This window comes from Epinephelus fuscoguttatus, linkage group LG3 (genome assembly GCF_011397635.1).
Source record: "Epinephelus fuscoguttatus linkage group LG3, E.fuscoguttatus.final_Chr_v1".
NCBI classification, from domain to species: Eukaryota; Metazoa; Chordata; class Actinopteri; order Perciformes; family Serranidae; genus Epinephelus; species Epinephelus fuscoguttatus.
Window position 1 is genome coordinate 36118805 of NC_064754.1, and position 27738 is coordinate 36146542.

The 27738-nt window shown below is 40.7% G+C and overlaps 1 protein-coding gene across 1 annotated transcript in view; it reads right to left on the minus strand.

The window, feature by feature from the left end:
• Positions 1-27738, minus strand: part of LOC125886060 (alpha-1,6-mannosylglycoprotein 6-beta-N-acetylglucosaminyltransferase B-like) — a 159004-nt gene that overhangs the window by 12337 nt on the left and 118929 nt on the right. The window contains exons 9-12 of the mRNA XM_049571993.1: positions 20977-21108; positions 4228-4361; positions 1137-1267; positions 307-312 (exon numbers count right to left, since the gene is read on the minus strand). Coding sequence (XP_049427950.1) covers positions 307-312; positions 1137-1267; positions 4228-4361; positions 20977-21108 — 403 coding nt within the window. The remainder of the gene's footprint in view (positions 1-306; positions 313-1136; positions 1268-4227; positions 4362-20976; positions 21109-27738) is intronic.

Genomic DNA, 27738 nt, shown 5'->3' on the forward strand with positions numbered 1-27738 from the left:
AATTGAATCGTGTTACAGCACAAAGCTTACATCCTTCAAATGACTGGCTGCCTTAAGTAAGAGTATAAAAAGATAATCGCTGTTATACGTAAAGCTCCTGAAGAGTGATGGCTGTCGCTGTGAATTTAAGTGCACTCAAGACCCGTAGCTTCTCACTTTTCCGGATCCCATACTGACAATAATTGTGTTTGTATGAATGCATGTGTGTATTCCTTAACATGTAAACACCTCAGCCGCCTTTTTGCATGTGCGTAGGCTGTGAGATGGCCTTGAGAGGAATATAGGGTGAGAGTAACAGGCTCTTACCTGAAGCTAATGAGCATCCAGATGGATTCACCACAAAAGAAAGAAAGACATAAAGAAAGAGAGACAGAGATAGGAAAATTAAATCAGATAAAAACGTATATAAAAACACAACAATGGTGAAAACAAAGACAAAAGGGGAGACCGAAAATACACATTACTATACATTTTCTGCCTTTTCACCAGGTTATTATACTTTTATCACCCCCCCATCTCCCATCTGTGCTCGTCTCCTTCACAAGCCACAACTATAAAGAAATCCAGGGAATAGTACAAACACACAGTGGAAAGTAGTGGCAGCAAAATACATCTTTGCAGTCATTTTAACAATGGGGGCACAACATGCTGCTCAACAATATGCAGTGGAACAAGCCGGCAGCTTTGGAGAGGAAAATTGCCTGTAAGTTAAAGCTGTACAGTTGTGTATAAAGAGCCGCATGAAGCTGAGCTGTAATGGTGAAAACAGCGGGGGTGTGCAAAACGCTGTCACTGGATTTTTCTGTTAACTCTGCAGTATATTGTCGGGGCCACTGTGTGTGTGTGTGTCTATCAACATTGAAAGAGTCTCCTGTATGAGGAATTCAGAACTAACCTGTTGTAAGAAACAGAGAAACCTGTTCATGTATGTTTGCATTTGTGTGATGTTTTCCATATGTATGGATGTAGGTGTAAAGCAGCAATGTTTACCTGAATGTACGTGCATGCTTATATGTCTGTACATTTTCATATATACAGTTGGTGTGTTTGTGTGTTTTTGCTGTATATATTTTGAGGCCTTCCAGGAAATCCATTAATGGTGTGCATAGAAACATTCACTGATTTGTTGTCAGTACCTTCCACATGCTGGCCTCTTTGCCGTACACTACAGCCATGTTGTTGACTTTGTTCTGCTGGATGCTCCTCTTCTCTGTCTCATTCAGCTCCTCCGAAACGAAGCCCATAAATGAGTTGTCTGGTGTGTGAGCTAGATGTGTGTATGTGTGTGAGAGAGAAACAGCAGGATGGTAGTAAAGAGAGAAAGAAAAGTTTATTGTTAAAGGGAAGCTGTGAGGAAAGAGAGAAAAAGAACACTACATCCTTGTTTGTTTCAGTTCAATAGCTAAGTCAGTGTGATTATCGGCTCCCTAAGTATTATAAATAGTGATTGTCATAAAGCCAGCTGTGAGGCTGGGATGGTTTTGGCAGTACTAAGCTGCACTGGAATGGTTTTCCAAGTATTGACTTTAAAGTGGAGATAGAAGAAGTTTTTTGCATTAAACTCATCATTATGAAGACTGATTGCACAATTTCATGGCTATAGAATAATGACACCATCTGCGTTTAGACTGGTTCCCTATAAGCCTCGCTTCCACTATACAATCCTGTCTGTCAGTGGGTAAGATCTCCCACGAAAATAAAGGCTCAGTTTATGGTACAAAGGAAGTGCGTCAACCGTTGTGCAACCAAAACACGAAGTGGATGTGGGGGTTCAGATACTACCTGCATATGCACAGTAGTGCAGGTAACATTTGAGCTGTGTATGTAATTCTCAGCTGCTGCACATAACTCGGTACAGCTGCCAACTCATGCAATGACCATAAGCAGAGTCACACAGCTGACACCAGGGGCGTAACAATATAGACAGTGCAGGTTGTGTGGTTGCACTAGGGCCTGTGAGGTGGGGGGGCCCACAGAGAGAGTGGGTCCTACAACAATGTGCTGGGTGGAAAACAGGTCCTTATGAGTGATTGCCACCTTGGAAATATCCTGTGTTCAAAGAGGTACTCACTGATTTAACAACAGTGCCATTTCCTATATAAAACCTTGAAAAAGGCAAATAGTGTGCACTGGGCCCATTGTAACTACCTTATGCCACTGACTAACACTTGGCACATGCTCTCACTCCACAAACCCATTTTCTCACAGTAAAAAACTGGTAACGGCGTGCAAAAACAGGAAACTAACAGCGAACACAGAGCACTGTAGTCAAGCCAGCTGCGTCCACTACACCGCGATGAAGTTATTTTTAAGTGGAATATTTGATAGACATGAACTCCAGACCCAGCGACATCTTCTTACTAGACATACTACTACAGTGAGCTCACCTGCCAGCCGTCCGTTTTATTACTGGGGGCTGACTTGGTGATCAGCAGTATATTTAATGTTTAAATACAACAAAACCAATGTTTATTTTCAAAGACATCATGCTGACTTATACAATATTGACAGTATTATTGAAAATTAAGTTAGCTGAGAAGCTGCTCAAAATGTTCCTGCGACTACATAAAATCTAAAGTGCTTTCACTGTACATTACTGTAATTTCAGTCAGTCTACTGTGTCAGAAGTGCGGATAAAGGAGGACAAATATCCAAACAGTGGGGTCAATTTTTTTGGGTGCAGGTAGGATTTTTTGGTAAATGTAATATTAAAAGTTACATGTACTGGGGCATGTACAAAGAAAAAAGTATTTCGAGCCCTGGATTGAGGCTTTAGTTTTCCTGGGTAGCTAATGGTAGCTGGTACCAAAGAGTATGAGTGTGTTGTTGTTACAATCCAAAGTAGCATAAATGGTGGATAGTGGCACAACTGAAGTAACTGTGAGAACAGTGATGATGAAGAGAACGGAGAGAGATCCAGTTATCTTTGCGATAGCCAACAAAAATAGGACTTTGAAATGTAAGAGGAGGGTCACAGTTGAAAGCTGTCTGTTATCAATTAAAGTTTACCTTATCAAAAGCAACTGCATTCATGATTTTACAGCTTTTTACTGCCTAACAGTTAACACTATTTAATTTTTTTGCAGTGTACACTGATATATATTGAGTAGAAGTAATAAACAACAGCTACTGCTTCACTCTCATAAGTATGAAACAGTTAATACGGGTTGTGTCAGTCATATTAGCTTAGGGCAGTATGAAGCATGGGCGTCTGCCGTTTGTCACATATTGACATGACAATGTTCTTGTCAGCTATAGCTGTAGGAGCACAGCATTGTTGAGTAGGGAATATGAAAGCAGAGGAGAGTTAAATAGTCAAGGTTTCAGTCAGGAGCATTGAGGAGACAGACAACAACGAAGGCTTTGAAAACAGCAGATCAGACATATTGTGTAGCATGAAACAGAAAAAGGAGAGAAAACGTGATAAAGAACTGATAAAGCTTGAAGCTGTGGCGTCGCTATAAATAGCTGCATTAGACACATCGCTCTGAAATTAATATGAACAAGCAGGCACACCTGTCAAAAAAGTGAAAAAAAAAAAAGTGTCAAAACTGGTGACAGGTCTGTGTGCATGTGACAATTCAGAGATCTAATTTTCATCTTTTGAAGTTATAAAATACAAATGCTTGTGTTTTACATGTGAAAAAGACATGAAATTTAAAAAAAAATGTTTGCAAATGTTACTTATAATGTGATGTGTAAATCAATATTATCAGTTCTGTAAAGCAACTGACAGTGTGTGTTGTGTATTACAGAGGATGAGAACAACCAATCGAATCACCAGAATAAATGTTGCCATTGTACATTTATGATATGTATGTTTGTACATTTCACATGTAGCTGTAGCATGTTGAAACTTTAGGTTTTTAATTTTCAATTTTCTGCTGTGACACCGTTGTGGTTAACATCTGGTTAGGTTTAAGCATAAAACCATTTGGTCAGGGTCATCATTTGGTTTAAAATACCCACTTTTGTCACTAAAAACAAGCTGGACATGTTGGCTTCATACAGTGGTCTACTGTTAAGCAGCTGCCTTGCATAGGTGTCATGCCATCTACCATCCCCTCCTCCTCCTGATGATGATAAACTCAGCTCATGTAATCTAGAGTATGTCATAAGCGTGAAACGTGTAAATGTAACATAGAAATGTACAGTGCATTTGATTCAGGCAACTGTGTTAGAAAAACTAATTAAATCAAGATTTTCTACATTAAGTTTTGTTCTTACGGAACATGGTCATGTACTGCCTGGCGTTGAGGTTCCAGTAGCCCCAGTTGGTCCGGTAGCCATGCAGCGTTGCATACTCCTCGTGATTGTAAGCTGGCTCCGTCCCAAATGTGTCGATCACTCGGATATGACATCTGTAAAGACAGGGCACAACCAGTCAAAACGGTCCTATTGTCTCCCATGTAAAAAAATATGCTAATGTTAATCATTCTACGTGATTAAAGCCAAAATATACAGTGTTATCAAACATGTAAAACCTACTTATACAGCAGTTACGGATGCTTCAAGATGGAGTTGTAATTGTTGACAAAATAATAAGCTAACATACTGTAAGTGCACTTAAAATGTCCCTTGATTTGCTTGCAAGTACATTATAAAATGCTAAAAACCATTAGTTATTATCGATACACAGCTTAAAGATGCTTAACTGGATTTGATTAAAATAAAATAATGCAAAAATATCATCTGTTTGTTTTGTGTTGACACAAACTGTATGGAAGCCATATAAATGAAATAAGTGCAACTTCATCATGTCTGCTTATATCAACTTACTTCATGAGGGATATTTAGACCATCATTATGTAACGTTAAGTCTTTTGCGTGTCTTGGACGTCACTTTACTGCTGTTTAATGTCTTGCATTAATTGCTGTTTTATAAGTGAACTAGTCCATACCCATTGAGTGCACAGTTGCCCACGTACAGTTTCACATGGTGTGTGTTTGGGACACAGGTCATAGGAAATTGCAGATTAAATAGTCAACTGAACCCATGAAGAAGAGCAATGTATTCACACAGAGTTTTTGTGAATTTGATAGTACGATTGCTTTATTGAAAGTACAGTAGTACCATTGCCAATAGTGGGATAGTTAGTGGGCTAAAAGTGTACATCAGTAGTTGAGGTAGCATGCTGAAAGGCAGATAGTTAAAGTGTTTATATGTTGTATTGACTTAAAAGTGGGGCGCACTGGTAGAATGACTGACTGACTGACTGACTGACAGAATGCCACACTGACAGTTTCCGTGATTATGTACAGCATACCATACCATGACTTAGTCATACCAAAAATTAGGAAAAAAAAAACAACAACATTTGGCCACAGGGGGAGCCACAGCGATCGGGCACATTTTAGCCTTTTTAAAGCATTTTTCTGTTGTTATAGCGCCACCCAGTTGCCAATTAGAGTTAAGTTTCTCCAGTCACCTTGAGGCGTCCTGTTCTACATATCTACCAAGTTTAGTAAAAATTGATACGGCGGTTAGGCCTAGATATGAAATTAGCTCTCTAGCGCCCTCATTTTGTTTGATGGGGTCAATAATGGAGGGGTCCCCTCAGATTATGTGTGGTCATGTGCCTACAAAGTTGCATGGTGATTGGTGAAACCCTTGGGATGTTATACACTTTTATGTGATGAGCCACGCCCTCCCCAATATTCACTGCCTTATAGAAGCTCAGGTTTAGTACATTTTCCAACTTTTGCCAAGAGGGAACTTCAGATATTGGTCCCTAGATTATGCTCACCGAGTTTCATGCAGATCGGTCAAACTTCCTAGGAAGAGATCGATTTTAAGTGTTTTTCAAAAAATTCAAACTGGTGGAAAATCTATATAACCAGAAGTTATGGGTTCTTGAGGCAAATTTGTTCCTCATGAGGAGAGGCATCTCTGTGCAAAGTTTCATGTCTCTACGACATACGGGGCATGAGATATGCCCATTCAGAGTTTGCAATTTCAATGGGTTGCTACAGCGCCCCCCTTTGGCCAATTGATGTAATATTGCTTCATTCACATCCTCCCATGACCCTCTACCACTGTGCCAAATTTCACATGGATTGACCAAGTCAGTGAGGAGAAAAACATGGAACAGACACACACACACACACACACACACACACACACACACACACACACAAACAGAGTTTTTGTCATTATATAGTAAGATAGACATTTCTTAGTTGCAGCTGAGAAATTAGAAATCTTGAATCTGCATCACAGCAACATCATGTCTTTTCTGAGATTGCTGAAAATCTGAGCTCTGCCTCACGCACAGGATGTGCATGGAGGATCGTCCCAGGCACTGACTAAATTACACGCTAGGTTTACGCGGCTTGTGAGCACAAACTGAATGCATGGCGCAGCACAAATCTCTCTTGCACTTTCAAGTCAGTAAATCTGTGCCTGTGTGGTATAAATCATTCTGTTTCCAGCTTCGACAAACGGCTTAATGACAAAACACTACTAACAGCAAAAATGGTAACAGTATTTAGCACAACAGCACAGAAAATAGCCAGTAGTTTTGCCTGCAAGTTGCCAAGTGCAGTGTGGGAGGTTAGACATAAAAAATGACAAGAATAATAATAAAAGAAATTCACTTTGAGCTTTGGAGGTTGGGGTTGTGATAGGACACTGATAGGGTTTCCAGGTGAACGCTCAGTAGCACAGCACTACAGCACTGAGGATGCGCATCAGGGCACATAGCTCAATCTCTCTCTTTCTCTCACTCTCACTCAGGTCACACACACACACACACACACACACACACACACACACAGCTCACTATGCCCTTGCCAGCGAGTGTGTTCTATCTGGCCAGTCTGTTAGCTCAGGGGGATTAACAAGAGCTAAAGGTGGCAGAGTCCACTTCCTCAGCTCTGGGACTTTTTCCTGGCAGATAACCGTGTGTGTGTGTGGGGGGGAGAGCAAAGAGAAAGCGTGAGATAGCCCAGTTACATTCTTCATTAAAAACGTCACTCAAAGGGATACTTTGCTGATTTTCAACTAGCTTTGTGTCATACCAATGTGGGTAGCATGTGTAAATGAATGATGGTAAACTTCCTTCCATCTTACCAGCGCCCAGAACTCCATGCTCATCTTCCAGCTCAAATTTGCCAAATGAGGCAAAACGTACCAGCAGATTTTTGCTGGCTGTAGGGCTGGTGCTCGAACTACAGACTGTACTTGCAATTTTGTACGCCCACGACAAAGGACACAAGAGTATAGAAGCAGATCAAGAGGAAGAGAATCACCCCTCTATTTGTTTCTCTCTAACAAACTCAGACTAAACTGTAAAACTAAGCATTGCTGTTCAAATATAAACCAAGATTGTAACTGCGTTGCCTATTACTCACCCAAAATGTATTTAGAAACATATTTTAACTTACTGTTTACCTGTAATTTGAGACTGTTTGTTGACAGCTGGCCGCCATATTGTTTCCTGTGTCGAAATGGACAAGCTCGCATTATGTCACCCACCAGCTGGAGCGTTTATTGGTTTGGTGCAATGCCACAGCTCTTTTCCTGTGTTTTCTTTTGCATCAATTTCAAAAATATTTATGTCTTTCTATTAGGGCTGTAGTCTCCTGGTTGACTATTTGGTCGATATGCTCTCGTCCAACCAAATTCTCATTAGTTGAATAATCGCAGTGTTACTTTCATGAGGAGAAAAGTGCTACATCAATAGCTTTCCAGGATTAATGGTGGTGTTTTCAAAACACTCGTTGTTGCCAGTTGAACAGTTGAACTCACTCCTGACAGTTTCTGTATACTGACACAATGTCACTCAGTGGAAACAAAGCTTGTATTTACTTGTATTTCACAGATAAGAAACAATAAATTGTGCAGACAATAAAGCCTCCACTAAAATAGCATTTTAAGTATTGTGTGTAGTGCCCTGCTACAAATGATACTTTTTTTTTTTTGTTCCTTTAAACATGTGATCAGTTAACCTAATGCAGCACAATTTGTAGTATTGTTTGTCAAGTTACTGCTGTTGTGAAATAAGTTTAATTAATATGGAGAAGTTCATAATCGTACTTTATTTGGGAAGGTACTAAAATGTCCCATGTTCTGAACGGTCTGTGAATGCCTCATGAAGTTCCTCTGTTTAATTGAATAACCAGGTGTCAATCTCTTATTAGCCAATCCGTGGCTGTCAAAGTTGAACGTCAACTACCTACCGGATTCTGAGAAGGGGGTGGGACTAAAAAAGAGGAGACAAGGCTCAGGCTAATAACGGGAAAAACGAGGAAAGGAATAACGACACAACAAAGGAGCTAGTTGTAAGCTATTTAAAAGTGTTTAATGTTACTGTTGTAACGGAAACTTAGAACCGGGGGGTTTTATTGTGTGTTACCTGGTACAAAATGTAATAGTGAGCCATGTTCGGAGCTGTTTCAGCCGGAAATTATACTTAATGTCCGCGACGCCATTTTCTGTTGTGTGTTAATGCTAGTTAGCCTCGTCCTCGCTAGCTGGGAGAAGAAGGAGACTGTGTGTGTGAGGGAGAATATTTTGCGCCGGGTTTTCTGAGTGAATATGGACATTTTGTGAACTAGTGACAATATGAACAGTGTATGGGAATGAATAGTGAGTTTATTAGTGTTGTGAATTTCTGCATAGTGTGCCTCAAGCCTACATGCCTGCTGCCTGCCTGCTGCCACGCATGCTACTGCTGCTGTAGAGGGTGCTCGGGACTTCGCTGCCGCCAGAGGACCTGATGTCGCACATGGACGTGTCTTCAGGACTGGTTTCTCCATCTCATCACCTTTCTTCACTGAACCGACGGTTTGAGGAAACTGCTGCTAACCGTTTCTGAATCTCCAAGGATTAGTGAGTACTGAGAAACACTTTTCATGAGGATTCAAATGAGCTCCAACATGCGCGCCAACGACATGGTACCATAACTGAGTTTTACAAAAACCTGGGTATTATTATTTTATTTTATTAAAGGACTTAAAGGGTCACCAGGTCATTTTTAAAAGGGTGATTGTTTCGTTTTTTTTCTGTCAATAAACATTTTATGTTGTTGCAATGTATATTCGCAGTTGAAATGTTTATTCGTGTTTGAATGTGGCATTAGTAGGGCTATGGTGTGTTAAAGGTATGCATGGGAGGTTGTAAGCTCACATAGACAGTTTTGCTATAAAATCAGCTAACCAGGCCTCTCTGCACCCTAGGCAGGGTTGTATGCTCTAGTTACCGTAGATATATCCCAAATTTAATATTTTAGTAGACTCCCTCCAATTCGCCTCCCATGCTTAAGGTGTTAAAGGGGTTTGCCATGACAATTCTGTAGCAAATGAGAATTGAGTGGGAGGGCTACATGTGTATAATTTATCCTTCAGGGATTTATACTAAGGGATGTATCCTGGCATCATATGAGCAGAGGAAATCTCTGCTCGTCGCTAGGCTAATGTATACCATGTAAAATGCCATAGGCTGGCGCTAATAACATTAGCATGTTGTATTTGTTTGGAAGAGTTGTAATGGAGCCAAATTATATGCCGTTACCTTTGTTACATGTTGCTGTTGTCCCTGGCTTTATATGAGAAGAGGAAAAGATTGCTAGACGCTAAGCTAATTTATACAATGTAAAATGCCATAGACTTGTGCTAATAACGTTAGCATGTTGTATTGGTGGGGGAAATGTGTCTAGATAAAGACAAAGTGTTTGTCTGTCAGTTCTGCGATTTATAGTGAAGCCAATTTGTGTACTTGTGTTTGAAATTGTCTCTATTAAGTGTGTGTTTTGAATCAACTATATAAATACAGTTTGATTTGAACTAAACTTTACAGTACTTAACACAGTCCAGAGCATGTGAGCGGAGCGGAGCAGGTGAAAATTTCCGCTCCTCGCTTGCAGACCTGTCACTTTGCGCCGCTCGTCCGCTCCGCTTGGTTCTGCGCATTCTTCGCTCCGCTCCGCTCCATCATAAATTTTATCCCACTCGCTCACCACTCAAAAAACGCTCAAAAAAACTGCGTCGTACTACTCTAACCTGTAATCTTCTATTCACAAATAAAACGGGGTCTGCCCATTTTTCCGTCAGCCCATTGGTCCGACATCCAATTGTTCCGACCATATTAAACCCAATGTTCCAAAGTCCTGTTGTTCCGAAATCAACATGATGCCCTGTGGTTAAGTTCTGGTTAGGTTTAGGCACAAAAACCACTTGGTTAGGGTCAGGAAACGATCATGGTGTGGGTTAAAATGAAAAAGAAAGTGGCAAACACATAAGCCCTGAGCCTGCCTGCCTTGAGCCTTTCCCAGCTGACCCAGAGCCGGTCCCAGTGCACCATCAAGGCAGAAATACGCCCGCCGGGAGCCGTTCAGCACCATGGAGAGCTCCCCACACAACCCCGACCCCAGAGTTAATAACAGGAGGTTATGGTGTTTCATTCTCTCCTCTCTATGACACTTGTATCTCGACCAGTAGCCTACTTTTGTTGCGTTTGCTGATCCTCTATGGTACACAAATACAGTAATAATCACATATCGGAAAAACGGGACGTCGGACTAATGAGAGGTCGGAACAATGAGAGGTCGGAACAATGCTACGGCACCAATAAAACATGAGCTTGGTAGATTGGGAAGCCCTCTCCCCGCAGTTAGGGACCATCTACATGGTACCGCTGCTTCTCTTCTCAGTTTCTTTTCTGAAGTACACAGTAAACTCCATAATTTTGAAAGAAAATAGTGTGGGTGTGCGCAGGTGCAAAGATGCATTCTGGGTGGGGCATGAGCAACCGGAGTGAAATTGGAGTGAGAGATAAGGCTCCGCTCCACCTTTTAAAAAAATAGCCGTTCCTCGCTCAACACAAAATCTTCCCGCTCCCCGCTCTCCGCTCCGCTCTCCGCTCACATGGTCTGACACAGCCCTCCACCGCCGACTAGTGTTTTGGAGGTGTAACTGCAGAGTGACACAGACACACCACCGCAGAAGTAAAAATAACGTGCAGTTTTTTTCCCCCACGACTAATTGATTAGTTGAAGATTATGTGCGACTTTAGTTGACCAAGATTTTCTTTGGTTGACTACAGCCCTACTTTCTACTGCATAGACAGCCTAATTTAATGAAAAGACCATCTTTCCAGCAGTGAAACACTTTAGTTGTTTCTTGGCACTCCACCAATGGTCCCGCAGTTGTACACAATTATCTATACTCACATGCTAACATTCTTATAGATATCTTGAACAAGATTTGCAGTTCACTGTGGCCCCTTTCCCCCAATCGTGTGTGTCCTCTTGTATTTTAGTGCGCAAATTTCTACTATTTCCTTTAGTTACTGTTCAGAAACATGAGGTTGTTGTTTTTAAACTAAGTTAAGTAAATCAAACTGATCTTTGATCTGTTCAATAAACATGAAATTCGAGATAGGTAAATCAATAGTGATTGTACATGTGAAGGTTTTAACGCACTTCCAATGTCACCAGCTGTCACATGACCCTCGCTTTTCACAACACGGCGGCCCCTTGAGAAACTTCTGATCACACAGGTTTCAACCATGTCCTTACTCAAATACAACATGTCTTGTTGTTATTCTGTTTTATGGTCTATTGAAGCAGCTCACAGTCGAGAAATTGGTTTCCCTGTCTGTTCAATGATGGATTTCCGACTCTATACTTGTTGAACATGGTGAGTGCAGAAAAAACAGACCTTGGACTTACGAGCTGACAGCTATAAAAAAAATGTATTATTATATAATCCACTGCTGTATTATAGCTGCACTGGAAATATCTGGATGAGATGTCATGTTTTCTATATTCAAAGCACTTATCCCTTTGAATGAACAATGTCAGTGCTCCTTTGTAGAACTCCTCCATTAATGTATTGCCAGTTTTGTGTGTCTCACCCACTTACAAACAAAATTGCTGGTTCTCTAACCTTCAATGTTCACAATTTCCTGGAGCAGCATTTAGCTTTGCATGCAGGCATCCACTGCACTTAAAGAATAGGTCCTTGGGTGATTGTTTCTGTATTTTCAGGAGACTGTATTAAGGAAGCTTTAATACAGAAATGAAAAAATATTCCTCTGAAGGCATTCTAATCTTGATCGAGACAAGGTGACACCCCAATCTTGTTTGACACTTTTAAGATGTTTCCAACCAATAAATTGACGGTGATTTATCGCAGAAAGGAGCTCAGAAAATGGGTTTATCTGCAGTAGAGTCAAAAAGCATGCACTTATCTGTGCAGCCTTGTTTTGAGGCAGGAAAGATGAGATTCTGCGGAAAATGCTGTGTGTCTATTTGTAAGGGTCACAGAAAGCTGACGATGAATTATTAATGGTAAATGTTAGTTTCACTTGTCTCTGCCCTGTCTCTCTTCCTCCCTCTTTCCAACCTGTGCTATCACATATCGCCAGCTCTGAAACGGTGAAAATGTTTTTGCCCACAGATAAGAGGTCCCCGAAGGGAGGCGGAAAAAAAGGAGTGGAAGAAGAGGGGATAAGCGGAGGAGTAGCTGAGCTGAATATCTATCGGGAGATCAGAGTATGGGGCTAATCTGGGTTAAACGGCTGCTCAGCAAGGCTCAGCAGTCCTACGAGGTGAAGGGAATATGGCAGGGTGGTGTGTTGTCACCCACAGTTTCAGCTTTAGCTCCAGGGGAGTAAGATGAACCGAGATTTGACTGGACAACAACAGACAGTATGGTTTTTATTTTTTTTTTAATTATGCTTGACTCGGGCCAATCAATCAAATATTTTTTTGTACAAAATCATTTCTGTGCTGAAGTACTTTATATCGGTTCTTAGAAGGTCTCGGTCTCAACTCAGACTCAACCACATTTTTACTTGGTATTGTCTCAGTCTCAGACAAAGAGACTTGAGATTTTATTTCAACACAGATAAAGATCACAACTGCAAGGCTATCACTAGATTGCCTGGTGTTGAATAAAGGTGGTTAAGTTGATTTCAGCTCTTTAGTGTTTGTCTGTATTTGTTTGCTCATAGAAAACAAAGAGAAATTCCCACACACAAAATTTACCTTTGCAATGTCTTTTGATTATTTTATCAAGACATTTCTCATGTACACTTGTACATATACAGAGATACAGTGTGGCAATAAAAGAAGTGAATGACGAAGAATCTTCTTCTGTTTTGCATGGCTTTTTATGGTAATGTGGACTGTGGTTTGCATGTTGCACATTTTATCGTAGGTGTGTCATGCAGTGTGGGACTCACTGAGCCTAATTCACATGGACACGGGTATTTTTGAAAACGTGGTTCATCCCCCCCCTTTTCTCTCAAAAAAAAAGAAAAAAAAAAAAAAAAAAAATTGACCACACAAGCAATGCTAGTGAAAAAACACACAATTAAAAGTATTGTCAACAGCATGCCAAAGCACAGTCCTAGAGCGGGGATGTCCAGAGTTTTCTGAATGGGGGCCAGATTAGACAATGAAAAACCCTGGGGGACACTGCTTCTCCCATCATATGGGTTATTAAAAAAATAAAGATCACATACAAATTAACTAAACACAACTGTTTCATCTGTCACTGATAAAGTATTCAACTTTCCATCGCTCCTGAAAGCGACCACCCTCACTGTCGACTTAATACTTCTTTGCTGCGGCCATGTCTGCTACCTAGTAGAGGTGTAACAATGTCATCAACCTGGATCGATCGTGATTTAATGATCTATGATCCAATAACATTGATGCAGAGTGAAAGCAGTGATGTATATTGTCATCTTTAAGATATGCTTAAATTTTTATATTACTGTGGCACGTTTGTGTCACCATTTCTGTCTGAGCACATCTCCTACCAACTGATATGGTCTCATATTGATCACAGGCCTCTGAACTGAATCGAATCGAAATCATATCTGACTTTTTGATAACAGCAAATATCGTATCGTAGTCAAAAAACTGATATAATCTCATACTGTGGTGAAACTTCTATGACATTCCTACTATGTCGCAGGAAATGTGTTGCTGCTAGGTAACCATTTACTTGCTTATTTACCATCTGTTTATACACGAGTTCCACCCGCGTAGTTCCTACTTGGTGCATGTCTACCTGTCTGTATCATAGTCCTGCAATCTTGAGGTGAATGGAGAAAAAAAATGCAAAATGAAATTGCTTGATTAACCAGTATTTTGTGGCGGGCCACATATGGTATATTTTGAAAGACAAGCCACAAGCTGTTTAAAATCAGTCTGCGGGCCATGATTGGCCCCTGGGCTGTACTTTGGACATGCTTGCCCTGAGGCCACAGGAAGAAGAAGAGGATGTTAGCCAATCATAAATTTGGAGAAAAAAACTATTACTAGAAAGCTACAAGGAGCAGTGACATATGCAGCACATTCTTGTTACATTCAGGTTAGAAAAAGCACTATTTTGGCCATATCAGCCAGTGCACAAAATGTCTCACAGAGGAGACAATGGTGGACACACTGTGACATTTAAAGCCCAAAACTTATTTTTCCTAAAAATTTTCACCCTGGATGGAGTTTAACAACAGATTGAGTTTTAGTGATCTAAACCACAGTTTCCATGTGAACAAAAGGCGATGTTTTCAAATATATCCAGGCCTTAGTGTCAACCTCTCTTGTCTTGGTCTGGATATGCTCTGGTCTTGGACATGACTTAGTCTCGGTTTAGGTGGTCTTGACAATAACACAATAAGTTGCCCACACCAGTACACCACACCTTACGCAGCAGTAGTGAGAGATGAAAGACATTCCTTTACTGCCTGAGTGAAAGCGATGCACTGCAGAGTTATTGGCTGATGCTGCCAGTTAACTGCTGTCACCCCAGACGCCTCTATCCTGCCTCTCTCTTTGTTTCTGTTTACTGTCTCTCTCTGTTTCTCTTGTTTGCTTAACTGTTGAGGAAAGAACAGTTGCAGCATAATAAAGCTAGGACCACCACACAGACTTTTTACTCACAGAATTTCACTGTTACATCTTCTTCCGTGACACTCAGTTTCAAATGTCTCTAGATATTTTAGTAATATTATGTATATGTTAACACATACAATGTCATGTAATAACATGTCACTATGAAGTATGAATATGTGTCAGTACACTAATGTCCTGATGCATACACTGTGTCAAGACAGAAATGTTGAGTGTTCTTTAATTCAAAACTGTAAATAGTTTGTTAAATGGTACTTTCCAATATACAGTAGTGGCAATAGTAGTGATATATTAGTTATATTTGGTATTTTGGACTTTGCTTTAGTTGAATGATGTCCTGGTGTAAAAACAAACAAACAGAAAACCAAAAAAAAAAAAAAAAATCACCACAGTACGTCATCATTGACTGCACATTCATTGCAGCATTTTAGTAACATCTGTGTGATTAATTAGCTTTAACACAGTTGTTGCACCTCACCCATGTGGTAATCTTTGTGTTTAACAGCTTGTGTTACACGGTTTGTTCAAATAAAGGTCACAGAGTGCAGTTCAAAAACAAGATAAATAAGTGTATGAAGAAACAAGCTAGGAATAAAGAAACAATGACAACTGTTGTGCTACAGGCAGTTTTACATTTTTTAGATTATGTAGTTACCTTTATCTTTGTGACTTCTTTCTTTCAATGTGCAATGATGTGTACAGCGCTCTCTCTTCCATCTATCATTTATCCCCCATTACTTTAGCAGATGCTGCAGCTTCCTCACCCATTAGTCTGACTCAGACTTTGCAAGGTAGAACTACTTGAGCATACTAAATATGAAATGGAGTCGTGGCGATGTTTAAAATGTTGTCATTTTAATTGTGAGCAGAGTCACTGTAAGTTGGGGAAAAGTCTGAATGACACAGGTGCACATAACTGAAAAGAAGCCTAAGAGCAAGAACAGTCAGGAGCTGTTTAAGTGTTGTCAAGAGACCAAAAGGTTGGGCCTCTGATCAAGATGTTCTTTTTGGCCTAGTCCACACTGACACAGGGGTTTTTGTAAACAGGGAGTTTCACTACTTTGTTTTCAAAAAAATCCCAAGCACTGTTAGAAAAGATGCTGTCAAGAGCACAGCATATCAACAGGTGGCGCTATGACTGTAACCCTAAAGCCATACAAAGAAGATGCTGGCCAATTAGAGGCCTGAAAAATAGCTATTACTGGAAGGCTACCTGGAGCAGTGAACTATGTAGCACATTCTGATGCCTCTATTCCTCAATATAGTGGAAGAGTAACTGTACATTAGTGAATAAACATGTAAAAAGTCCTGTTAGCAAAGTAAAAGCCAGCACTACTTTGGTCACGTCCACCATTGCATTAAATGTTGCTTCATTTTTGACGCCCCATAATGGAGATAACGGCGCACACTCTGACGTCTCGAGCCAAAAACTCAGTTTTCCCTGTTTACACATCTACACTGAAAACAGACTTCATGAAAACCTTCATCCTGGACAGAGTTTGACAAAAGATACAGTTTCAGTGACCTAAAAAGTGCAGCTGTGTGTGGACAAAACCACAAAGGGAAAAACTACATTTTCAAATATAGCCATGCACATGTTGACGAGGCCTTATATGTGTATACAGTAAGTGTTCAGAAAATTTTGAACATCTTGGACTGATGTATCCCTTTCAAAATTATAGTATATTCAAAATGATAACATCTTTAATATCTTAAAGAAGGTCATCAAACTGATAGCAATGTAAAAATAACACCCTGGATGTAGGTACGTTTTCATGTGACAATTTGTAACACAAAACAAAACTAACTCAGCTGCCCGTCTTCTCACACACTCCCGCACCCGCGACCACATCAGTCCTTTAACCTAGCTGCATGATATAATTATTATAAAATATTAAAACTATACTGTAATCCTTGTTTCTTCTCTTTTATGTATTATGTTAAGTTCTTTACGTCACCCTGTTTTTCTCTGGCGGTCTCTGTACTGTGTATTTTATATCTGTTTCTATCATTATCCTATAAAGAAATGAAACTCTTGGATTTTTGTGAAGCAACAGTAAATGACTGTTGCATTAAGCAGCAAAAGGATCCCCAAGACATCAGTAACTGTGCTGTGGAGAATCTAACCTTGGAGAAGTATCACGTTTAAGTGAGTTTGAGCGAGATGTCAACTGTACCATAATCAAAACAAACAACTGGTTACTGATACCTCAGTGAAAAATTCTAAAAGCAAGTGATGTGTCCCCAAAGATTCAGCAGGCTCCAGGGAGGCACAGGCCCGTCTTGTGTCATAGGGATTTTTTTTTTTCAGGCCTTCCCTTGGATATCTTCTCCGAGCCAGCTCTATCAGAGCAGTAAATTTAGCATGCAGAGAAAATCAATATGCTAGTCCTGTTATCAGATGAGTGGGTGTGATTTAAGACTATCTCCTATCGGTTTTCAGCATCTTTAACGGCAGCGCACGTGCACTCATGCGCCCTGGCATGCGCGCACACTCACGTGCAATCACACAAACACAACAACACTCTTAACAGGACAGGCATCGTGTTGTCCAGGCATAATAAATGAATGTGGATGTCGGTGGGAACATAAAACAAAAGTAATTAAAGGGAGCTGAAGGGCCCCAAAGCTCAGAGCACTTGATTAATGATGCCTTTAAGCACACAGGGCTCAACTGGACTGGTCTAACCTGACGAGGCAAGAGAAGGAGAGAGAAACAGCGAGAGAGGAAGGGAGGGAGAGAGAGGTGAATCGGTATATCATTGACCTGTCTTAAACCTCTGGGGATAGTGGAATTGTTGGATTTAGATAAATGGATAAACAGGTTAGGGACAAATGCCAGATAAATAAAATCTAAATGTAAATACCGTAGAGGGGAAATTTAAAAAAAGGGTTGTTTTCTTGCCTCACGGCGGATCAACACGAAATACTGGAGTGTGTTACACACCATTCACCTGACTGTAAATGTGAGTGAATTCTCTAAAGGGGACCTATTATGCTTTTTCTTATTTTCTGTCATATATATATATATAATGTTACAATGACAGACTTTTATCTTAAACATGGCCAAAGTTTTAAATAATGAGGTCCACGTGTGTAAAGTAATCCCTGTGAGCAAAAAGTTCAGGCTTCAGACTGATGTCATTCCCAGTGCGTCAAATACTGATGCTTTGTTACACCTATGTGGCTTTCATCTATCTCCAGTGTATCCCATCTGCAGCAACAACTTGATACTCAGAGCAAAGAGATAATCTGATTGGGGGGGGGGTCAAAGCAGAACTGGACTTTTATCCTGGATATCACAGTTTGATCCCATGTGAAACCAAATGTCAATGTTGTTTTAACGTAACATCGTACGTTGTAAATCACATACAGTCGTCGTAAACTGATGTTACATTATGTAACAAACATATTTTTTAAGTCAAAACATGATCTTTTTTGTCAACCTAACCAAGTGACTCTGCTGCCTAAACTTGCCTAAACTGTGTGTTATATATAGATAGGCTAAAGGTTCCCTTGTACACTGCTATGAGATGTCAAGGTGCCTGAAATAAATGCATTTGTATCTGACGATCTAGAATTGAGAATGGATTGAAACCTCAGGATTCACACTGTTCAGACTCTTTTTCCAATGCTTTTTCAAGACAAGATCACATCAGCTCGTGATGGATTTCTTTATGTGGTCATCTGCTCCAGGCACTGCAAGTACTTACATGACGTAGCCTACACTGCTAAATGTAGCTACATGCTAACATCAGGGAAACCTAATCTTGCTTGCGAAAGTCGTTAATTTCTCCCTGATATTGATCAGATTTCTGCCTGAGAACTGAAGATTTAGGTTGAAAAGAATTTTCTCAGCAAATGCTAGTATGCTATGGTCCTTTACAGACATTCGCCCAACTGCAATGATGGTGCGGTGATGCCGAGTTGGCTGCCAAGAGTGCAGATAAGGGAGATCAGAAAACGCTGATCAATCAGAGCAGATTGAGGTTTGTCAAGAAGAGGGCTTAAAGAGACAGGCGCTAAAATGGAGCATCTCAGGCAGATGGTGAATACAGATATATCCAGGCAGACAGTGTGAGGAAAATAGTGTTCTTTGAACATTAAAACATGTAAACACATTTTTAGTAGGAAACCAAAATACAAATATGACCTGGAAATGAGCATCATAGGTCCCCTTTAAAGCTTGTTCTGTGTTAATAAATCTGCACCTGACCAGAGAACTGAATATCCTGGCCATTCTTCTTCATATATTGGAAATCATTGAAGCGCATCCTCTCATGAAAGTGAGGATAGATGTTCCTCGTTCCATCTGTATTGCTGAAACATTCAGATAATTCCCTCGCCGCGAGCTTTTGAGTGAACAAAAGAGCGTCTCATACAAACACTAAAAGTCACATTCTGTTAAGGAAAGCAGAAATCAGGACTCTGCACGGTAATGATGGAGCGGAAGGACTTGCTGACCTCAGCAAGCAATTAGGTGCAGACTGCTGGCTGACTGGCATCTTGTCTGGGGGAACTGTGGGATTGTGTGTGTGTGTGTGTCTGCGAGAGACAAATCATGAGGAAGAAAGAGACAGCAAAACAGGTTGGTGTGCTGGGAAAATAGCTCCCCGGCCCACCCATAATGCATTTCTCTCTCTCATAATTGGATTTTAAAAATACATGGAGCGGTCCTTTATACGTGGTGTCAGGTAGACTCGAGACACCTTCTACTCCTCTGTTTTTTTGTGGTGTCTCTTTCTCTCTTCTCTCTTTTCTCCTTTGTTGCCACACACTTTCACTGTTTCATCTCTTCGTCTCTCTGTTTCACTTTCATTTGGCCCCCTATACTCACACATGCCCTCTCCTCTTTTATCTTTCATTGTTGCTTGGTTTACGCTGCGAGCAAGAACAAGGAAACCAAAATGTCAATTGCTGCCACCTCATACGGGGGGCTAGACAGAGAGGCCAATTTATTGGACCAGGAATGATGAAAGTAGGACAGAGGGGGGTGACTGCAAGCTGTTTTTAAGGGGCTAGAAAGGACAACGCTCAAGCTGGACTTTCAATCTTACATGTTTCTGAGGCAACAACTTGGAAGACCTCTGAAGATAATACGAGCTTGTGTTGGTGCGCTCTGCAGGGTTGTGCAGCTATATTTTTTTCTTCTTTAAACGCACTGTGGCACTTCAAATTCTTGTTTTGGGTATTACTTTAGTGTTTTGTAGCCTCGGTCTCATGACTGTCATGGCCTAGTTTCCAAGTTGTTCCATCTTTGTAGCAATGCCAAAAGCCATTAAGCACACTTTTGTAACAGCACAAAAAAACCTCTCAGCCTGTTTCTTTTTAACATCTCACTAATCTTTCTTCTTTCTCATGAGGCAGATGTCTCCTGTTTTTTTCCTCCTGTCTTCCTATCCCTTCTTCTTTCTGTGTTTAATCGCCACCCTGCTGCTGACAGTGAGCTTTTGACTGCATTAAAACAACAGCAACAATAAGCTGTGGAAACAGGGTTTGATTGGAAATCGTTCCACAGGCGAACACATGTACTTGTGTCCCAATGTGTGTGCATGTTGAGTTGTCAATTTCTCAAATGCCTCCAATCTTGTTCTGCTTGTGACATTTAAATTACTCTTGCTGTGAAGAGTAATGGTGCATGACAGGTGGTGTAGTGCTAGTTTGTATGTGTGTGTTGTGCAATTGTGTAATTACAACACAACATGTAAAATCATGTGTTTGATATATTGGGCATTTTTGGGTCTTTAAATGATAGAGATGAATGGTTTGATTAAAACTACATATGCAGGTGTGTGTGTGTGTGTGTGTGTGTGTGAGTGTATTTGTCTGACAGAGAGAGTGTGCAAATTTAACAAGCTGCATGAGTTACAGTCAGACATCTGGACAGAGACATGTACACTTTATCACCAGCAATAATTAATCCATAAACACAGCCAATAAACGTACCTGCCTGCCTAGAAAACTTCTGGGCCACACGCACGCACGCACGCACGCACGCACGCACACACACACACACACACAATGTCTGCAGGTAAAGTCACACACACATACAGTGAGAAAATGGAGATGCTTGAGCTCACACACGCCAACACAAAGCACACCCACTAACTTGTGTTTCTTGAGCGAGAGCCCCATGTGTTGCTTCATCTGCTGCAGGCCGTGGTAGTCGGTGTAGATGAGGTCAAAGGGCAGCGGGCCAGTCAGTGGGCAACTGCCTCTGCCTGGGGGCACACCGAGGAACCTGCAACACACACAAACAAAACACAGATTTCAGACGAGCAGAGAAACATGACCGACAGGGGAGAGAGAATTTTCACTCCAAAAATAGAGTGAGCACATGGACTGCACTTCAGAGCATCCAAGCATCCATTATTGACTTGGACAAAAACATTTTAGTTTTGTTACAGAACGGAGTGGGGAAAAGAGAAGGTGAACGTACAGTACAGCAGTGTTAGCTGGGAATCAAATGCATTCAGCAATGTGTGAAATGGGGGTACTGAGGATTTCACCTTTTGTTAAATTAAAAACTAATTACCACCTCATGGTCATATGCCTCCTCCAACCTCGTCTGTCCAGACTCATATGTAGCCATGACAGTTGACAATGCTTTAAATATGGATGTTGCTGCAGAGAAACTAGCCAACTCAGTATCTAACCAAAATGTCTCGCCTTCTGCTCCTGAGTTATGCTGTTGAATAATGGCAAACAAAAATGTTTTAGAGAACAATATGATTAAGCAACATCCTCCAGGACTGAAAAATGAAGCTAACGTGGAAGTGCCAAAAACTGCAGTACCTTGAATGGCCACTTGAGGCTGGCTTCAGAAGCCAGTTGATCCCCAGTGACCCAGATGTTAAAATACCCCAAAATGTTACAGTAGAAATGTTCAGAACCAGGGGGTCACGAGCTCAAGTCCTCAACCGGACCAAATATGGTCCGGTTGAGGACTTGAGTGTCCAGTGTTGACTGGTAGCTGGAGAGGTGCCAGCTCACTCCCTAAGCACCACCCAGGTGCCCTTGAGCAAGGCACTGAACCCTCAACAGCTTGGGTAGCCCCTTGCTGTGACATCTGTCAATTTAATGCATGTACAGGTCCTGTTTGTGCATGTGTGTGTAGTTCTGGCATGTGTGTATGTGACAACAGAGTGAACAAAAATGAATTTCCCCTCAGGGATTAATAAAGTATGTCTTTTTTTTCTTCTTCCTATTCTTCTTCCTATTCTTCTATTAGCTTATAAATACTTAATTTATAGCCAAAAACATGTTTTGTGAGGTCACAGTGACCTTTGACCATGAAATCCTCATCAGTTCATCCTTGAGTCCGAGAGAACATTGCCAAATCTGAAGAAATTCCCTCAAAGCCCTCCTGAGATATTCCATTCGTGAGAATGAGATGGACGGACAGATGGATAGACGGACAGATAGATGGACGTACACCTCGAAAATATGATGCCCCTTTTCTGGGTTACTCCTATGTAGTATAAACCTACCAGTGAAAATATAAGACTTTTATTTTGGTATTATTCATCCATCCATTCGAAAAATGTCAACTATAATCTTTTGTTTTTTTCAAGTTTTTCTCTTGCGTGTTCACATAATGTAGAAAGTCACACCAGTCAACTTCTACCAGCCTATTATATCATCACTTGTCATCTGTCAGCTTGAACTCTAATAATAGAGAGCCAAGTTCATCTGGAAACACGCAGCAGCTTATTAGCAAGAATGAAAGCTACAGTCCACATTGTCATTAATGACTGCTGCTGTGCAGTAATCAGGTACATGCCATTTTCACAGTATATTTTATTTAGAGCTGGTGACATGGTCAGAGTCCTTTATTGTAATATAGACCTCAGGTGTGAAAGTGTAATGGTTTCTCTACAGTTTGATGGCTTGTAGAGTAGGGACACAGTACGTTCTCATTGCACTGCATTTTTATGGACTATCATAAACTAATAATGAGCCTGTTCTTTCTTCCTGTCTCTCCTGCAATTATCATTGTTTGCTGCTTTGAAAAATAAGTAGTGGGCTGGTGGTCAACTTGCTTACGGTCGCACTGTTGTGTAAAGCATTCTAAAATGGGTTTGTGATAATAGTTGTAGCGCAAGGTACAACTCAGAGCAAGGTAAACTGCATTGCAGCATTTAGTGTGAAGTCATCACGCACTGTACAGTGACTTTCTCTCAGCATTTCCTCTATTGCCTCCCGGCATTTGAATGCATTTATGCCTGACCACCTTGTAGAAAGGTTAATTGTCTTAGCTGGCTCCAGGTTTGATGCTTATTACATAGGTTTGCTAGCAATGTCTACTTTTGTGTATTACAGTGGTAGTCTGTAGGTCAGTCCAACACTTTTGTCAAGATAGAAATAAAAGCGTTGAAAGGATTGCCCTGAAATTTTGTACAGTCATCTGGAAAACAAGTGGATGCTGAATTACACATTGTCATCAGCAGCAGAACTGATTGGTTAGCATGAGCAGTTATAGCTGAATAGGCAAAGAGACTAAACTTCATCAGCAGAACATCCTGTTTGACTGACAGCTGATCTTTGAGAGGTGCAGAAGTGCAGACACCACGTCAGTGAGGTCTTTGTATTTTTGAAAGAATGGTGCCACTTAAAAACACCAGAAGTTTACATTTTAGAATGCATGCAATTTAAAGACATCAAAGCCCCTAACCCTGTAGCTGCTGTGCTCAAACTGCTGAGCTACACACCAACACAAGTGAGAGAAACAAACGGTACAGATGTCAGCATGAGGCCAGAGCTGGAGCGCAGCATGAAGACGAACTTGAGCAAAAATGAACCGGAGTTCTACAATGATAAAGACCACCAGCATGCCCTTTAAAAAAATCTGGCCTGCATGACAAAGTAACCCGTGGAGGTGATGTAAAATAAAAATTCCCATCACTGTTTACATCTCCCCTTGCTTTGGGAAACAGTTTCTCATATCAAAATTTAAAATCTAATTCCCTGGAGCGAGGGAATAAAAAAATAGTGTTTTGACTGCGAGTTGAATTAAAAGTGTGTTTGCTGACCAGATAACATCACATGGGTTATGCTAAGTTCAATCAAAGTCAAACCAAGGTGCACCGGGCAGGCTTTTGGCAAAATATAATTCAAACAAACAGGATGAAAAGAGCTGAATGTGTAATGACCTGGCTGAACTGAACCTTAAAGCAACATCAGCAACAACAACAGATGGTAAATGGATGGAGAGAGAGAGAGAAAACAGAGAGATAAATGATGTGTTGAGGTTGTGTGTGTGTGTGTGTGTGTGTGTGTGAGGTGCCTCAAGTGCTTATGTGTGTATGTGTATACCTGCTGTGTTGTGAAATCCAGATGTCTGCCTGTCTGTCTATTGATACACACACTCCTAACACTTGCCATAAGTCTGCTTTGATTACAACAAGACCCTAAAGACACAGACACATACACACACCAATACCAACTTAAGGAAAGGAGAGATGTAATTTCTGTGTGTGTGATGTACTGTGTCCAGTGTCACATCCTTGTTTGACTTAGTTTCAATGTATTGATCGACTGAGGGCTTCTCTGTTACTGTGCCGACAGAGCTGTTATTGGATATCTGACCTGTGAGTGGTCTTCTAGCTCTTACTTAGCTCTTATTTCTGTGACAGACGAGGTCAAAGGCTAATGGAGACTGTAATGCAATTCGTACCCCCAGTGAATTTCAGTCTGCTATGCTAGTTTTACATCGGAGTCTTTTTGGCTGCACTGCTTGTCCAAAGGGTCATTTGATAGCATTTCGAGACAGCACTTATAGGAGTTCTGCTGGCAGCTGCTAACTACCACAAGACAGCGGTGAAAACACACGGATATAAGAGTCTGATTAGTGATTCAAGTGAACAATGAAAAATGCTGGACTGCAGTAAACCGACAACTGCAGTGTGTGGCTCTACATGAGGGTAGAAGAAGAGTTTGCCTGGTGTTCTTAGATGAATGACTGGTGTAAACAGCAGCACTGTGATAAAACTATCTGAACTCAAGGTGCACTTATTAGCTTTTTCTGGAGTTTTGAACTGCATCTATTTGTCTTCACCATTGACTTTGACTCTGACTTTGATTTGTAGTTGAAAGTAGTAGTAGTAGTGAGTTGCTTGAGTTAGGATCATTTGGTCGTGCAATTCCCAAGGTCAAGAATGAACTATCATGATCAAGTACTATTCCAGCACATTCCTCTGTATGTATGAAAACCAAAATAAAAAACTGATATTTCTCAACTTAAAAGGGTCCCATGCAAAATTCAGATTGTATGAGTTATCTGAATGCGACCTTGACATCCACTGAATTCCAGGAAAAGCTAGAAAACACAAGACAGAGCAAGTTATACATGGAACTTGCGCCAGACCAAATAATTAATAGAGCTAACCAGTGGGGAACTGCAGGGAAGGCACTATATGCTTCTGAGACAACACTGTCCCGATATTACTATAACCATCAGATGAAAGCAGTGCAGAGCGACGGCAATGAACTTGCCAGTGGACAACACATGTACATGGCTGGACCAGTTTACCATAACAAACGACAGAGAAGCTCGGATTACAACACACACAAAGGCAGCTTGAATTCATTCTCTGCTCAGGATGCCATTGCTCCACTATATCTTTACATAGCCAGTAGTGGTTTGCTGCTATTTCAATGCTCTGATTGTTGCATACAGAACCTTTTACTTTCTGTGTATATTTATATCATCAAATGCATCAGGAGGACTAGGCTGAAATTTGCACAGGCAATAACTTGAGACAAATTATCCACATGGCAGGCTACATGTAACACTGATGTAAATATTTTATCAAAGACTAAAAGTAAAGAATAAATTGTTGTTACTTATTGCATGAAACTGACAGTACTTAACGAAAATACTAAAATTAAATCAAAATCATGTGTCAAAATTAATGCTGTTTTTGTTTTCACAATTTTTTGAAGAACTGGGGCAGGGCAGTGTCGTCTCACAGCAAGGGGGTCTGAATCAGCTGGCTGGCTGAGCACCTCCTGTATGGAGTTGATATGTTCTCCCTGTGTCAGCGTGGGTTTTCTCCGGGTTCTCCGGCTCCCACCCACAGTCCATAGACATGCAGGTCAGGTTAACTGGTAGCTTTAAATTGGCTGTAAGTGTGAATGTGAGCATGAATGGTTGTCTGTCTCTAGCTTTGTGGTAGTCTGGCAAGCTGTCCAGGATGCACACTGCCTTTTGCCCAATTTCAGCTGAATTAGGCTCACATTTTTTCAATACACACGTCCATATGCACACTGAAACCTTCCACACTAACAGTGAAAAGATCCCTTCCTAATGTGATCATAATGTATGTGACAGGAGACAAAATCCACAGTTCTTGTTCTTGGAAAACTATAAACCTATCCTTTGAGAGAATTCATTACACATTTCACAAGCCCACATCTCTTACATTTCCACAGTGGTTTTTTTTTTTTTTTTGTTAGAATCACAACAGAATGCTGCCTGCATCTGAGCATGTTGGAGGCCAGCCTCCATTTGTGGTTTGAAGGCCTGTTACAGATTATGGAATAGCATGATGGGATTTCAAGTGTGCACTCTGCTTCGAGTGTGGTGCCCCTCATTAGTCTTGTTTCCATTAACGATACAATGTCTGCCTCCATCCTTATAGATAATGGAGAACTCTCATAGTTAAAGAGGCTTGTTCAAAGAGTCCATCCAACGAGAACCAATCACATTTCAGCGATGATAGGGAAAAGCACGCTGTCCACGCAAAATTATTATACACCCTCGGCAGTGTAGTGCACCAGATTGTCATACCTATCATCCTATCGGATTGCATATTCTCAAATTTTTCTCCGATAAGAGAACTATAGTCACTTTTATACATCTCCTTATTTTCTTACAGGATCCACACTCCTCCCCTCCTGTGACAACCTTGTGACTTTAGACTGAAGAGTCCGGGAATAAGAAAAGGCTCAGAGCAGCCTCAGTCACACTTGGCTTCCGCTGTTGGTACTTTCAAAATGAGGATAGTCAAAGTCTGGGCATGCTTTGTTTTTCACTGGTGTAAGGTATTCAGTGGAAAATGTGTAGTGTCATTGAAGTTGTAATTTAAAATAAATTTGTTTACTGTAATGTTGTCTGCCACTGCAGAGCGGAACTTTTTTAAAGTACATGTTGCACAATGGAGATACTAAATCAAAACGAATTTAGCTCTCAGAGGCTGATGACATCATTCTAACAGAGCTTTGCTTGTTTCAGTTCCCAAAGTACACACCATGTTATTTTCTGACTTAATTAAATACTCTTTAAAAACCCAGAAGAGGAATGTGGAGTTAAGGTGTTTGCCTTTATCTCAACGCAGTGACATATGAGCAGTATTGACTCTGTTACACACATTGTCCGTCAAGTATGCACCTCTGTTACATCATGTAAACAAACCAGTACATATCAGCTGTACTCTTGAGATCATAATGGAAACTACTTCAAAGACAGGTGAGTGCTTGCTATGTTCCTGTGTTTATACTTTCAAAATAGAAAACAGTAAAACAGCTTCATATTGTGATATTTACTTGAGATAACATGCAACATAGCCAACAGCAAGTACCCTAGCTCGTTATTAGCAATAGTCATTTACCGTACAAGAAACTTTCAGCTTTTTGGTGATCTCCGTCCAGCCAGCTTGAGCAAAAAACCTTATTTAGTGACATAAGAAGGCATCGTAAAGATAATTCCTTTTTTCAACTTCACAGTTCAGCTGTTTTTCTTCCATCATAGAACTTTCAAAGCGAGCAAAAGCAATAATTGAAACAGGGCGTCTGACAAAAGTTCATCTCAACTGGTCAGGACACCGCTTTCGTCAGCTTCAAATCCAAAATGTTGCTAAATTGGCACAGT